Here is a 16,068-nt window from a genome sequence, read left to right as displayed (position 1 = left end):
ACCAAACCATGACAACCTGTCGATGGCAGCTTGTCTGACAAGTGTTTAAGGCACTGGAATGATTTATAAGTCACACCATTATTGTAAAATGCAAGTTTTAATATGGAAATCTGAGAGTAACAAGACGTCTCCAGAAATAGAGAAAATGTCTGCGGCTGAACAGAACAAGAATGAAAACTGAGGTTTGATACGTATTTCTGTCCTCAACCTCTTAGTCTGAGATGTTGCCGCTCCATCAAACACACCTTTTAAAAAGCTTCTCGTTTACATTAGTCAATGTTGTGACAAGGCAGAAACCCCTCATTATTCCTGTTGAACCCTTCAATTCAGTCCAAACAAGTCGGACATGTGCCCCAGATGTCTGATGGTCTCCAGGCTGAAGTGTGACGCATTTCCTGTCCGTGACTCTAAACGTCGACTTTATGGAGCTGGGAATAAAAAACAAAAAACACCTCGACGATCCTGTGTGTTTACCTGAGCACGTATCCCCGCAGGACTCCATTGAGCTGGGGCTCTGGTGGCGGCTGCCACTGGACCATGATGGACTGGTTTGTGCGCCCGCTGGCGACGACATTCTTTGGAGGAGCACTGGGCGCCTCCTCCCTCAGCATCAGCCTGACAAACACACACAGTTGTGTTCACATCAATCAGGGGGGGGACTTGCAGTCATTCGTTCGAGACTTAGCTAATGTAGCTCACAGTTGACTAACAGCGGTTTAAACATTACGCAAACCTTAGCATAACCATGATAAATAAATACACACCCGAAAACGTGGTTGGTACATAAAGGGGACGTTACTCCTGCTCCGAAAACGTGAGTGTCAATAGATGTGGATGGAACACGATTTAATACCTGTAACTCTTAACCAAACCTTTAAACATGCATCCACCTACACATTTTCACATTTGTTCTCATTTATCATACAAAAACGTGCGTGTACACGCAGAATTACCAACTGAGGCGCAGGCGCGTGTTTTAATACCTTCTGGAGAGATTGGACTAACAAGGTTCATTTATGCTGAATGTTTAGACATGCATATGGACCAAAGTTGTCGTATCACGAAAAAACAAAAAAAAACCCCAAAAAACCAGTGAAAGTTCCTGAACAGCAGCTGTGAGAAACCTCAACTTGATCATGACTTTAGTGTGTTTATTTCATACATGGCCTCCTCTGGTGGACTGAACACTCTTAACACTGCCAACACATTTGACAAGACAGATATAGGACCTCACAATGTATGGAAAACATGCTCACCTCAATACACATACACATCATTTCATTCTGGAGACACTGCATTCACGTCCACTTGCTTTCTGCAGACTTACTTTGACTTTAATCGTTGCTACAACTCCTTTCTTTACAGTCACTTGATTCCAGTGAGCACAGACTTTGGCTTTGGACAAAGGCAATGTATTCTCATCCACACAAGCAGGCAGTTTATTGTATTAGTCAGTGTATCATGAATAAATTGGTGAGACTGGATTCTTGTAGGTTCAGAACTTATTATCGCCGAGTGACCTGCGATGTCATATCACACAGTCTGTACGGGAAAAAAAAAAACCAACCTTTATAGCAATATTCCTTCCTGAGTAACTTCATCTTTTCTACACTGGGGGTCATGTAGTTTACAAACAAATTACGGTGTTCGTCAGTGACGAAGCTGCGGCTTATTATGGAACATCATCTCACAGCTTAAACGCGCTGATGAATCCTTATTGAATTCTGTGCTCAGCTGTCTCGCCGCCTGTCTCCTGGTGTATCTTCCAATTTCATTTAATACATTTGTTTTTCATTTCTGGCTATACTGTTCATTTATTTCAAACAAACCGCTGCTGCAAGAGACGTTTAACGCATCACTTCCAGCACACTCGAGGATTTCTCCTGGGAATGATCGAGCTGAGACCGGGTGTTTAAAACAACAAATGTGAAAAAAAAGAAGAAAAAAAAAAGGTATTAACTCCAAGCGAGTTTCATTCGCCGGCAGCTTATGAGACCAAATCGTCATTTCCCCACCCAGGATGTTGCAGGTTATTGTTATTATTCTGTGTTATTTCTCTCTTTGTAACTGCAAGCTTTTTCTACTTGTCTTTCATTTATATTCAAGCTTCCGTCCCTGGGCAGCGTCCATTTCAACCTCAAACCCCCCCCCCCCACAGGAGAGCAGCTGTACAGTGTGACAGCAAAAGATAGTTAAATCACTATTAGGAGAGAATGAGCAAAGAGCTTGTCTTTTCTCATTTCCAGAGAGACACTGTGAACCCTCACTGCCTTTGCCCTCTTGCGTCTCTCCAGAGCGTTCCGCCCATTTCTCCTTTGACATTTAGAACTATTTCTCAAATTTTTTTCTCTCTTCCCATCTGCAAACTTTCACCTCTCCTCCATGCCGTCCTTTGGCCTCAATTATTTCATCCGTCTATCTTTTACTCATCTCTCCCCCCCCCCCCCCCCCCCCCCCCCCCCCTCACAACCTCGCGCGTGATTAAAGCTCTCGACCCTCTCATGCTTGGTAAAGCACACAGGCTGAGCTGGTCCAGCCTCTGGCTTTACTGTAAGCAGCTCAGCAAACGTAATCAGAGCCATATGTGGTCACACACACACACACACATACATACATACACACACACACACACACACAGGGAAAACAAATTTCTCCCAGCTTAAGAACACCGCTCCATCCGATGGTCTTTTCCCTTCCATGGATTATGTCTGGAGATTTACGTTACCTTCTCCCTCTGACTCGCCCCCCTCCTCTCTCTCTTAGCACCCCCCCAATCCCCCCCCCCCCCCCCCCGCGTGGCCCAGCTCACGTGCCCGAGTTCGAATAATCGAACCATTAGCTGACTCGTGCTTCTCTCTATTTGTGTGTCTGAATCTGTACACCTCTTTAAATGTACAAGCATAGCTGTGTATAGATGTGTGTGTGTGTGTGTGTGTGTGTGTGTGTGTGTGTGTGTGTGTGTGTGTGTGTGTGTGTGTGTGTGTGTGTGAGAGCAGGGGTGTGAAAGCTGTTAGCTCGAGAGTCGCGCAGGCGGATATATAGCACAGGCCAGTGATTTTACAGCTGTGCTTTACTTCCATTAGGTTAGGCACTGTCAGGCACCAGGTGCTACACACACACACACACACACACACACACACACACACACACACACACACACACACACACACACACACACACACACACACACACACACACACACACACACACACACACACACACACACACACACACACACACACACACACACGGTAATGGGCCTGGTGTGAATGAGATGGGCATTAGAGTAGCTGTGTGGAAATGAGGTCTATATAATCCTCAACTATGTCACTGCTTTTGACTGAAATTGATGGCGCACATTAATACGGAGACGCGACACCACGGTACAGTACCGAACAGACGCGGTCACTCACCGCTTCAAAGTAAAAAAACGCACGCTGACACGCTTTGGCTCGGCGACAGGAGCTGCCCTGGAAGCGCCTTATTTCCCCCTCCAAACCGCGGGTAAATATTTCATACAGTGGGTTCAGCATGAGGACAAGTAACTTCACACAGGAGATTAAAAATACAAACTTCGTACCATCCCACTCACGCGAAACTTCAGATCCGCACCCGCACGCTAACAAACATTCACACATGTTCCGCAGCCAGACGAAACACACACTGCAGCAAACTAAAAGCCGCGTGACACACTTTCTCCGTCCCCTGTTATTAAGGAAAAGAGGACACTTTATGCAGAAGTGCACACACTTTCTGGTGTGCGAGCGAGAAGAGGCGGTGTATTTTGTGGGTCTCAGTGCTCGGTAGGGAATTAGGAAAAGTTTCTATCTGTGTCATTCTCCACAGTCTAATGCCTGCTGGCTTTCTTGCTAAATCCATGTCCGACTCTCACATTTGGTGGCGTTACTGGGACGCTTAAGCCCGTCCTTATTTGAACACGATATGAAAGTGTTGATCCAGCGGGGGGGGGGGGGGGGGGAAAGAGTGAGAAAGAGCGACGCGAACAGAGGTAGCAGTAAAGACGGGCGAAAAGGGAAAAGTGTGCAAGGCGACGGGAGTACAAGCAGAAGAATGGATGAGCGTGTTTTTTGTAATTCTCGTCTCCTTTAAGATGCTTTGCTGTTTCGCCGGCGGTTGGAAAGTGTATGAATGTAGAAGGTTGATAGACGACAGAGACTGACAGGAAAGTATGATTATACTTTAAGCATATGTTTACAAGGAATGCAGATTGGTGCATTCTGTACACGAGGTTATGTTAATGGACAACATTTACTGTATGTTGTAATTTTAGCTTTATCTTTTTCTTTACGTTTTTCTAAGAACACTAGTCCATGGTGGTGTGCATACAGAGATCTAAATGTGTTTAAAATAAAAGTAAAAAAAAAACCAAACAAACCCTCAGGAGACCTCTTGTTTTCGAATGTAGAAACATTTAATTGACTCTTGAGCGATCAATCAAGGAGCAGTGGACCTGCCAGTGACGAGTCAAGACTACAAAACTCCTTGTTAAAAAGCCACCCTGCAACACTTGCACAAATAAAGATAAGACTGTCGCTAATTATTGTAGGGAGACTGGGTTTGTTTTGCCTCTCGGAGCATGATATCTGCCCCTCCGGGGTTGCTCTGGAAAGCAGCAAGAAGGCGGGTCAGCTCAGTCGACGCAGTGACTTAGACGTTATTTGAAGTGAACGACCGAAAGGCAAAAAAAAAAAAAATCCTTCCTCACGCTCATGTTGAAATACTACAAATTAAATTAAATAGGACCGCAGCTGCATGGCTGTTTATTCCTCAATCTGCAGTAGGTTTTTCTGTATATCTAATCAAGACTGTGGGGGCGGGCCAATCCCCACTGAGGGCACAGGAGCTTCATTCAGAGGGGCTCAATGGCAGAGAGAAAAAAAATCAATAAATCACTGAGGTTATTTCTGTTCCGAGCATCATTTGCCAATTGAAGAAAAAAAATGTAAAATCTGCATTAATTTGTTTCAACTGTGAAAAGAAATCTTTGTGAAAAGTCTAGAAACTTTACACGTATTGAGTGAAACACAAATTATCATCAGTTGGAACTGGAATGGGTAAATAATGAAATAATAAAACACACTGACGTTCAGCAGGTGCAGACAAAGTGTGTCGTATTGATGCCGTGGCGAGGTACTGGCTCTATGGGGGGGGGGGGGGACAGATTGAAAACCCCTGCTGTCGAGGAATGATTTAAAACGCCGGCGTCCTGTTCCCTCAGAAAAAAAATGGAAAAACATAATGCGACTCTGACTTTTGCCAACTATCAAGTGAGCGTGTGTGGGAGAACGGAGAGAAATTCCCTGGAGGGTCTGCAGAAACACGGTGTTAATGAGAATTCATTGGGTCGTCGCAGTGATCTTGACCTCCGGCCCTCAAAACCCAATGAGTGAATGTTTCCGCGAAGCTGGGTGTGTGAATCAAAACTGAACGAAATGCTTCAGAGGGAAGGGGGGGCAATTCTGGATGTGAGACAAAAACAGAGCAAAAACAGTTGTCCACCACCGTCATCATCATCATCATCATCAGTCTCAACACACACGATCACATCTTTGCATGTAAATGAAATTTCTCGTTAGCCTCTCCCAGGACTGAATCGGGAATGGTTTGATAATTAAGAAATATTAACAAGCTGCCGGGACGACATGATGCATGGCAATTAATTTACAAGGGAACATTGGGGAAATTGTAATAATGACTCATTAGTTTATAACATCGTTTCATAACAATCAATTAAAGCCCTCGCTGGATGTGCACCAAGATGCTTCAAAGATCCTTCAGCGTTTCAATTTTTTATGGATAATTATTATTTTTTTTATTAAAGTAATGATTCGTACAGTTTATTACTATTGATATAGGGTTAGAGTTAGATCTATGACGTGAAGTATTAGCCTTTCTCTTTGAGAAGTTTTCCCTGACTGCGATCGCTTCAGTCCTTCCTCATTGATCAACACGTCTTTAATCCCCCAATAACAGTGAAACGTCATGCAGAACAGTTTTCATGTTGGGCCTCATTACTTTACAGAAACCCAAACGATGAGCCAATCGTGGCTTATTGCAGGCAGCTTTAGCCACAAAGTGATTTTGTTTGGAGGAAATGTAAGGAATGTGATCCAGAACTCGGCCTGATTGGGTTCACCGCGCCGGAAATTTGCGTGCAACATGAATAATGGAGGTTTTCATTTTCATGTAAATGAGAGGAAGCTCCTGCAAGACGACGCAGCGAGAGGTCGACGTCGATAAAGAAATGCATGAATGTATGAAAGACAGCCTCGATCCACGCTGGTCAATAGCTGATCCTTATCTGCTCTCAGAACTTTCTGGTCTTCCTGTTTTAATTTTAAAATTGAATTAGCTGTCACAATACCGAGATCACGTGGAGGACGCTGATCTGTTCAGCTCAACAGAAATAAAGGCTGACCTCTACTAACGCAGGTTTATTAAATAAACCTATTGAAAAGCAAAACGCATGTTACTATTAGAAAATGTACATATTTTTGGTTCAAGGACTAATGCTGGAAGGTTATCTTTTTTATTTTTGTAAATGTCCATGAAAACTATATTTTCAATTCTATACAGTCTGATGAGATTGACACATCGCAAAGCAGAGCGAGACACACATTCATCCCATTGATCTTCTAATCAAACTGATTTTACAACTTAAATTAGAAGGTAGAAAGGCTGAGGCTCATACAGGCACATTAAACGTACCTTGATTCAGCTCATCTTACAATCCTATTTTATCTCAGATTTCTGTGACGATAGAATAAGTCGCATTGCAGTTTCCACATCAAACCCCTCACGTCACCCCAAGGTGCCCACACACTGAAATGTGCTATAATATGCTACATGAGTAAAGTCCACATATCATTTGATATTATTCAACTTGATTGAGAAATGTCTGCATGTCGTAGTTTCAGAGCTCCTCGTCTGGTATTTCTTCTTCCAGGATGTATTAAAAAAAAAGTATAAAGTTAAAATGTGATGGCTTCACGCTTTTTGAACACTGAATTTAACATCAACCATGCAGGACTAGTGAATCCAGACAGCTGTGTTGTTGTGTCGGAAAGATATAATAAACATACACGCGAGTTAATTTAGGTCAATGAGGCCTAAAGGCTCTCTATATTACACATTTCTAACATGAACTTTAACATTTCTAGTCATGGCCCAAGCATATACCGTCTTCTTTAGACAATCCAAGCATGAAAGGTGCTGGTGGGAAATACCTCAGGACGTCTGGTATGTTCAGAGAGCCCAATGGGATTGTTGGAGGCTGAACATACAGCGGAGTGAAACAACGTAAATGGCAACCGAATGGCTGCAAGGATATAATCTATAACACAAAGTACTGACACAATAAATAAATGGGCCTTTATGAGTATCTTTACTGTGCAGGCCTCGCGTCTCGCCTTTACATGTGGTGTCTGTTTGTGATGGCTGAACCTGCTGCTTCATATCAGTTCAGTTCGCGTTTATTTTTGTTTGCATTGAGAAAGAAGTCTGACAAATTCCTGCTGTGACTTTTCACAGCTGTGTATCTATGTGGATGAAATAATCAACACCGCCGAAGTGCGATGCGTCTCAACAGCTGCAGTGACAACGAAATAAATAAAAAAATAAAAAAATAACAAGAACAAAGTGGAAAAGAATTGAGACGGATGCTTTAAAGTGCTGATGATGCCTGGAGTTCAAGGCATTTATGTATAATCTGTCTTTCCACGGCTAATGCTTCCTCTCTAGAGCTGCTAATGGCGTGGGAGCGGGTCACGCATGAGTAGGTCCGCGTGTCGACTGTGTGTTTGGAAGCCTTCGCCGGGGTTTCTGAATTTAGATTGCGTTAATGTTTCCCGGCATTGATCAAACTTCATTCGTATACTGCACTTTCTTGCAATGTACATTTCTGCAGCTGCTCGTTGTGTGCTCCTCTGAACCCTATTGAACAAAAGGAAGGTGGGAATCAAGGTGGAAAAGGAAAGAGGAGAGGTGGGGATAAAGGTATAAATTGATGCTGTTATGACAAAGATCCTAATCAGGACGAGAAGCAGCTGGAAGTTCAAACTTTAATAAGGGCTTTCTGTCATCAGTATTACAAAGCGTCTCCTCTGCTCTCTGTCCACATTACGGCATTTTGTCCTCTCAGAGCTTCTGCAGGACATTTTTAATCTGCTTCACTCTCCTGAGTGTGTGATGTGCTGCAAACACTCTGGCAACTGAGCCTGCTAGGGTAGTTCTGTGTGTGTGTGTGTGTCGTATCCCGCTAACACCCAGCAGATGAAAAGGGAAGTGTGTGTACAGCATGTGTGTGTGTGTGTGTGTGGTTACATATGAGACGAACACTGAAGAAGAAACGTATCCATCTGCTCTGATTCACTGACCAGCAATGGCCTGTCTGTCTGCCAGAGCTTCGCTAAAGGAGGATCAATCCAATCTATCCTCCCGGGTCGCTAACAACCAACTTTGGACTGAGAACTAGGTAGCAGAGTGGCAAAGCTGCTCCGTGCAGGAGGGAGAAGAGAGGAACGGCAAGGAGAGGGATAATGACAAACAAGCAGGGGGATTAGTGAGAAAAGATTTTTGGAATAAAAGGGAACAGAGGAGGAAAAGACTCGGCGCAGAGAGAAAAGGAGAGGAGATAAGAGAAGAAGTTGAAAAGATGGGAACTGCGAGGGGAGTGTAATCTGAGGTGTGCGAATGTGCGACGGCGGCAATCACGGCTACTGCCGCTGTGGAGTTTTTATTTGGCAGAACGGCAACTGGCATCTGCCGATGGTCAGTGTCCTCAGTCAGACAATGGCCTGTGTGCATGTGTGTGTGTGTGTGTGTGTGTGAGCCTCTGCTTCATGATGCACGACCGCATCTGTTGTGTTGCGCGTCAGAAATTCGATGCGTGTGTGTATTCAGGGGCAAAACTGTTGAGAGGCCTGCCACACCTCCTCCAACCCTCTTTCTCTCTGCACAGTTCCATCAGTGCTAAGGCATCGTAATTACCCCCATTAGCGTTTCCTCCTGGGAGAGACGCGCAAACGCACAAACTCCCACACACAGGCGAAGGCGGCGAGCACAAACATGAAACATCTGCAATGCAAGCTATTTGCTTTTTGGACAACGTCACACTCCCTCCTGTTTCTATACACACAAAGACAAACACACACACACACACACACACACACACTGAGCAGCTTATTTCAGCATGTTTAACATTTGCAACGGAAAGTGACTGGCAAGCTTGTGCGCGCACACACACACACACACACACGCACACACCTACAGCATGCATGTATGTGATGAATATAAATTGCTCATTGCAAAGAAAATAGATTCTACACAGAAAGGGATGCTCCCTTTATCCCGGCCTTGTTAAAGCCAATCCTGAATTCATGGTGCATGTTACCCCCCCCCCTTTGTCTGCGACACACACACACACAGACACACACACAGACACACACGCACACAGACACACACACACGCTTTGCCATTTTACTGCAGAAAGGTTCCACTTTATTCATTCCCTGTTTGTTTAAGGCTGTGTGACCAAGTCTATTACACAGAGACGGAACAGAGTTGGATAGAAAGGAAAAGAAAAAAAAAAAGCTAAACTATTTCACACACATTGTGGCATGTTCTACATTTTAGTAAATTGGTTTCACGCTTTTTTTGGAAAGCATCAGTGAATTTGCAGTCGGGCACCACGGAGCATATTTTGCAAGCGCGCGCGTTTGATAGAGTCGGCGCCGCCGACTGTGCAGCCCCCGCCGCGCACGTTCCCTTACCTCTGCGTCTCAGCGCTGTACTGACCCCGGCCCACTTGATTGACGGCGCACAGTCTGAACTGGTAGGTTCTGGCAGGCGTGAGCCCGCCCACCGACACGACGGTCACGGCGGGATCGACCTCTGATAGGTACACCTTCCATGGAGAGTCTAGACGGGAGACGCAGAGATTAGAGGACGATGGTATCTGGCCGAGGCAGGACAAACAAAGACGCAGGGACACTCGGGGGGGGGGGGGGGGGGGCAATAAATCAAACAGAAAAAGGGGGAGGAATGGATGAAAGTGGCAAAGTAAAGAGGAAGAGGGGGTGATGGAGAGAATCCTAAAGGAGAGGAGGAGCTGAGAAGGCTAAAAGAAAAGTAAGTTTAAAGGAAGGAAGATTGATAAAAAAAAAAAGCACAGATGTTGCTGTGTGACGCTGCCAGCTCGGCGCCAGCTTATCTTCCAGTCTCCCTGCCGACGACACCGGGGACAGATGCGGTATGATCCCCGTCATTGTTCCAGCCACATGTGGATCTCGCTAAGTGAGAAGGATAGCGGCCATTTTTAAAGTGAGCCCAGCATATTAGAGCCGGTGTGTCATGAAAATATATTTACAACATGGCCTTTCGCCCTCAGACACAATCCAAATGAATCCTATATACATCAAGCATGGAACAGGTAATCAGTGTGCAAAAAAACAAAAAAACAACCTCTGATCCATTCCATACTGTCTGGATTCATCCGTCACTGAAATCGACCAAACATTTAAGCTCTCTGCATTCTTCATCTTTCCCTTTATCTCCAGCCTGTTATTCCCCGGTGCCACATTTCCTCTCCTCTCTCCCATGATAGCACCTTTCTCCTCCCGTACTCTCTGCCATTATTTTGCTGTATTTTTTATGCTTGTGAGACGGCAGCGGCAATATGCTGACAACAACCAACCCCCCCCCCCAAAAAAACAAAAAAAACCAAAACCCCCAACAAAAAACAAACTTCAAGTCACACTTATGCTGCTGCTCTCATTAGAATGAGGATTAACATTTGATATTTGCTCTCATCAGTCCAGCTCCCACATTCATGAGCCAGGAGCTCGGCTGACGCTCAGAGTGAGCAGCTCTCCATCCGTCTCCCTCCAATCTGTTCTCCCTGTCATACTTTCCATCCTTCTTTCCTCCTTTTCTCTTTCTCCTTTCTTATTTGACAGGGAGCCAGCCTGCTGTTACAACATCTGCGGCAGAGAGAGAGAGAGAGAGAGAGAGAGAGAGAGAGAGAGAGAGAGAGAGAGAGAGAGAGAGAGAGAGAGAGGGTGGGTAGAGATGCAAAGAGAGGGAGCTAAAGCAGGAAAAGGCAGGGCGAAGGAAGGAAGTATGTATGTTTATAAGGAACCCAGGAGTACATTTACACAACGACGTGATTTTCCGTATGCCAGTAAACGAGCGAATGTGAGTGACTGGCAGACGGCAAGTGAGCAGCTGCTTGCTGCTCGGCAGCTCTCGAGTACGTCCGGAGACGGACAGGCAGTCGTACGTACTGTTCTCGGAGAGCTCCAGCAGGTAGTACAGCAGCGGGGAGTTCCCGTCGAAGGGGCGTAGCCAGGACAGCAGGACGGAGCGGGAGTCGGAGTCGTTGAGTCGAGCCGTCAGGGAGCGAGGAGAGTGCGGCAACTCGCTGAAGGCAAGAAAGACATGATCAGGTTTCCTCACACTTTCGTTTCGGACGTTTCTCAAGCAAACTGGCGATCAGAGCTGTTTTACGGGTTCCAATCCCCCAGGTGACAGTTTGGCCATGGTGGGTGTCTGAGCGAGGCTTCGAGGTGCGACGGCCACGTCTTGGCTGGCCCTGCACCGACTCCTCTCTTCTTCCTTTTGGACCGGGGGGGCTCCAGCTCTTCTTTGGATGCTACTTTTTTTTAAGGACGTACTTTTCGTTGTAACTGTTTAGAGGAAAACGAAACTGTGCAGGAATAAAGAGTTATTTTCTTTTGCAAGCACCTTTACTTTGTCGTAGACATGTAATTTATGAGGCCATAGGTGGGTTAAAAGCAGAGACGCCATTTTTTCCCCTGTATATTATATAAGTGACATTCCCTTCTTTCTTTCTCATCGGAGTATTGTAACTGTTCAGTGAGAACCACAGATGCCGTTGAGCCGACGGAGGAAAACATGCTCTTCCACCTTAACAGTCTTATAACGTATTAACCAATAACATATTTGTTTTGTCCACAACAAAGAGAAACTCCTCAAGTACCGGCAAGAAATTAACTCGTTCCAATGACGAGATTCCATTTGCGGCAACTCATAAAGCCCCATGAGGCTCGACAGTGAAAAACAGGAAAAAAAACCTACGTTTTAATATTGCTGAAGTCTGATCTAAAAGTCTCAAGGTGTATTTGAAGGGGAAATAAGTCATGAATAAGTATACACCTCTTTAACGCGCCTAAGATAAGAGAGGAGTGGCTCCACAACAAGTCAAAGAATACTAATATGCCATGCGGCTACAACTATTATCATTCTGGTGTAGAACAAGAGCAACAAGAAGATGGGGGGGGGGGGGATTCAACATCATACGGACAAATATCACAGCTGGATTTGCAAATAGAAAAATGCAAAGTGAATTCTTGTCTTAATGTAAATGCAGGGGGATTACAGTGATTAGCACAATAACTGACGTAGGGAAATTGTATTAATCAAAACCGTTTCCACACATTCATCGCAAGATGGATTGATGGAAGAGACAGACTGACACTTCTTGAGTCAAACGGGAGTGAGACTCTTCTCCGCCGCTGCACTCTGCAGGTCAAAATGTTTCGTTGATTTTGCTACGGTTTGCTGAAGGGTAGAGAATCTTCTGCACTGGACTTTCAAAATAAATGTGCCACAGACCTCAAACATCGTATCTTGAGACCTTGAACATCGTCTTGAGATCCGAGGCCCGAGAGGTACAACTGACTGTCAAGAGCTTTAGGCCGAAAAGGAAATGATGATATTTACACTCCTCTGAAGAGGAGGAGGAGATACACATCTACACAATTTCATGCTGGAGGATGTAAATGCAGATGGAAGTGATATGTTAGAAAGTTTTAGTGATGTGTTGATGAACTTTTCATTGTTATACAAGTACATGAACTGTATTTAGGAGCCTCACAACTAAAATAGGAATAGATTGAACATCTTAACCATCAAGTATTGTTGAGGAATCTGTCAATACTTTAAAGTTAACCTGCACATCCTTTGTCCAATCGGATTGTATGCAGAGTGAAAAACTTCTGTTACACCGAGTCCTGTTTTATTAAAAAATAAAATAAAATACACTGACTTTTCTTTAAGTAGTTTGCTGTACACAGCGCTGATGTTCAAACCTTTTTTTTTCTTCATATTTTGAAGATAAAATCATCCATCAGGCGCACTAACTGAAGAATCACTCCGTCACGCAGTAAAAAAAACCAAAACGTTTTCATATACTGTTGAGAAGAAAACAAAGAGCTGCACAATAGAAAAAAAAATTATGGCCACCTGCCCGTTAAAGGGGTAAAGTGAATTTAGCACTACTTAAGAAAGCAATCGGGAAAAAGGACACATTTATTATTAAGAGGCTGGAAACAACTGGTATTTAATGAAAAATGCAAATAATGAGCCGGCTGTGACAGAGACAGTTTAGACTGTGTGTCTCTCTGACATTAACGTTGGACTTTCTATTCTGCAGTAACATAATGAAAAACAATAAATCTGAACGAAAGGACGATGATGAAATACCGCCACATTTGCTTAATTCAGGCTGCTAATACATTGAATTACTAAATTACACATGGCTGATAAAATGCACCCAGGCCAATTAAATTATTAGGAACATCTTTATCGTGCGACTCCCAGTCAGACTTGATAAAGACCAAGGGAAAAATATTACATAAATGTTCATAACATCAGAATTAGAGTAACTTCAAAGAGGCTTCAAGCCCTTGGCTGGATTTGTTCTTGGCTGCCAACAGTAACCAGGTAGATTTCAAAAAGTCTCTGATCCGAGCCAAGAAACAGTCGGCACGTCGCCCAGTAACTCCACAAAACCACGACTTGTCGTCTTCACACTGAACTTCACTTTGGGTTTTTATTTGTAGAAATCAAGAAAACAATATAGAACAGGTTAATAAGTGAAGGTTGGATGTTTTCAAGTCTGTTTTTTTGTTTTGTCTTTTTAAACTCATACAGATTGAAATCGGTTTCAGCCTCTCCACCGAATCAAACCGACGCTGTGTCGTCACACGTAAACATGCTGCGACGACCGTCAATCTACCGCAACTTCTCATAAGGAGACGCTGTCAGAGTAGATCTTTAACATGCGCCTCCAAACAAAAGCGCGTTCCTGAGCAGGTAATTACACATTTATGCCTTTGTGTCTCATCAGCACGTCTGTGACAGTGTGCTGGGAGGGTTCATTAGGCAGACATTCGCTTCCTGTGCTTTGTTGTTCTGTTAAATATGTGTGGTTGAATAAGTTTGGCTCCAACATCCAGGTTAGTTCTTGGGTTCAGTCCAGGACCGGCTCCAGTGGGCGATATCTTTTTTCTAAATATGGTTTGGTCCGCATGCTGCCGTCTGGGCTCTGTGTCGCCACAAATATATTTCAGCACATCTATTAAAAAGACATTTTCCAGACATTTGCCCATCCCCTGTGTGCTCCCGCTATATTAATAACAATGAGAGCAATCCGGTTATATTCACGAAAGCAATAAAGAGAATCCACACATTTAATTAAAGCAAGTTTAGTGTATCGTAACTCTCTTTAAACGGTGGAGGAGGAGAGGCTGACAAATGTAGATCTTAAATGTAGTTCTGCTGCAGGTGCATGCAGGGGGAAAAAACACAAATAGAGAAATTAAAGGACATCAAAGAAAAGAGCGACTATCATTACTCCGAATCCACAATGAAAGAGTCTCCTTCGTAAACTTGCTGCGTCTCGTGTTCGCAAGGTTAATTATTTCTGACTAATCTGGGTCGTGGACGTTCGCTGTCAACGGGCTCTCCGCTGTCAGGTTGCAAACTCCTTTTAATTGCGTCGGGATGCGCGGGGTTACAAACATCTGCCCCGGGTTTCTTTTTCGCTTGTGTACAAATTCACATCTCAATATTAATGGAGGCGTGAACCGAGAAAATCGAGGGAGCCGGTAAAAGAGTCGGGCGAGGAGAGTGCAAGGACAAGCCGCCAAGCTGAGGAGGGAGCGAAGGGAAACGAGAACCATGTTTTCTTTTCGGAGCTGACATGATCGTATTAATTAATGGATGAGCTCAGAGAATGTTAGAGCAACTACCTTCACACCCGGCCTGCGCACACACACACACACACACATACTCACACACACACACACCGTCACAAACTCACGGACACATGGATGGGTCTTACGGGAGTTGAACCAATAACCTGCTGGTAATTAGTCTGTCTCTGCAGCCGCCAGCGTCTGTTAGCCTCTGTGACCCATTGATACGGAGCTAACAAGGATGTCAGTCTCACACACACACACACACACACACACACACACACACACACACACACACACACACACACACACACACACACACACACACACACACACACACACACACACACACACACACACACACACACACACACACACACACACACACACACACACGGTCATACAGAAATCCCGCCGTTCCTCGTGTGTTCTTATTGGGCTGTAAACACAGATCTGCTCCCTCCCTCTGAGGGTGACATGTGTAACCTCTCGTTCCTCTATAATTCAGAGGGATGTGGATCTTTGTTCTCTCTCTCTCTCTCTCTCTCTCTCTCTCTCTCTCGCTCCCCTCTACCCTGCAATTATATGAATATATCATAAGTGCCCATTATAAATATATTACAGAAGTGCTTATTAATAGATAAAGGCCGCTACCTGTTCTCTCACAGTGGCCATAATGAGGCTGTGAGGGTCGCAGAGCGGGACAACAGTTTAAATGTGCGTGGCCTGTTTTAATGTGAGCAGATGGGAATGATGCCTGCTCATACCCGGGACCACCGTGCGGCACATCTGGGAGGGGCTCCCCCCCCCCCCCCAACCCCCACAGCACACAAACGCACATGTGCAAGTACGCTTGGCATGGCAATGTGTGAGGGCATCTCAACTCAGTGGGAGTGTAGCGTCTACTTAAAGTCAGATACATGCTCACGTAATTATTACTCTGTCTCGTAATAACTCACCGAGGGGCTGACCCTTGACTGAACATGGCTACAACCAGAAACAAGCAATTAACTCATGAAACAAGTGCTGGAAGTACCTGACAATAATT

At 44.6% G+C, this 16,068-nt stretch overlaps 1 protein-coding gene across 4 annotated transcripts in view; it reads right to left on the bottom strand.

Annotated features, from left to right (window-relative positions):
- Positions 1 to 16,068, bottom strand: part of LOC308128664 (protein sidekick-1-like) — a gene marked incomplete at its 5' end in the record, with an annotated part of 285,540 nt that overhangs the window by 73,798 nt on the left and 195,674 nt on the right. For all 4 annotated transcript variants that reach the window (XM_080494304.1, XM_080494305.1, XM_080494306.1 and 1 more), the window contains 3 exons: positions 475 to 615; positions 9,792 to 9,939; positions 11,304 to 11,440. In XM_080494304.1, the coding sequence (XP_080350430.1) occupies positions 475 to 615; positions 9,792 to 9,939; positions 11,304 to 11,440 (426 nt within the window). The remainder of the gene's footprint in view (positions 1 to 474; positions 616 to 9,791; positions 9,940 to 11,303; positions 11,441 to 16,068) is intronic.

Source organism: Blennius ocellaris, assembly GCF_963422515.1.
Source record: "Blennius ocellaris genome assembly, chromosome: 3".
In the NCBI taxonomy this organism is placed as follows: domain Eukaryota; kingdom Metazoa; phylum Chordata; class Actinopteri; order Blenniiformes; family Blenniidae; genus Blennius; species Blennius ocellaris.
Note: the sequence above shows the minus strand (reverse complement) of the source record. Positions and strands in the feature narration are given on the sequence as shown.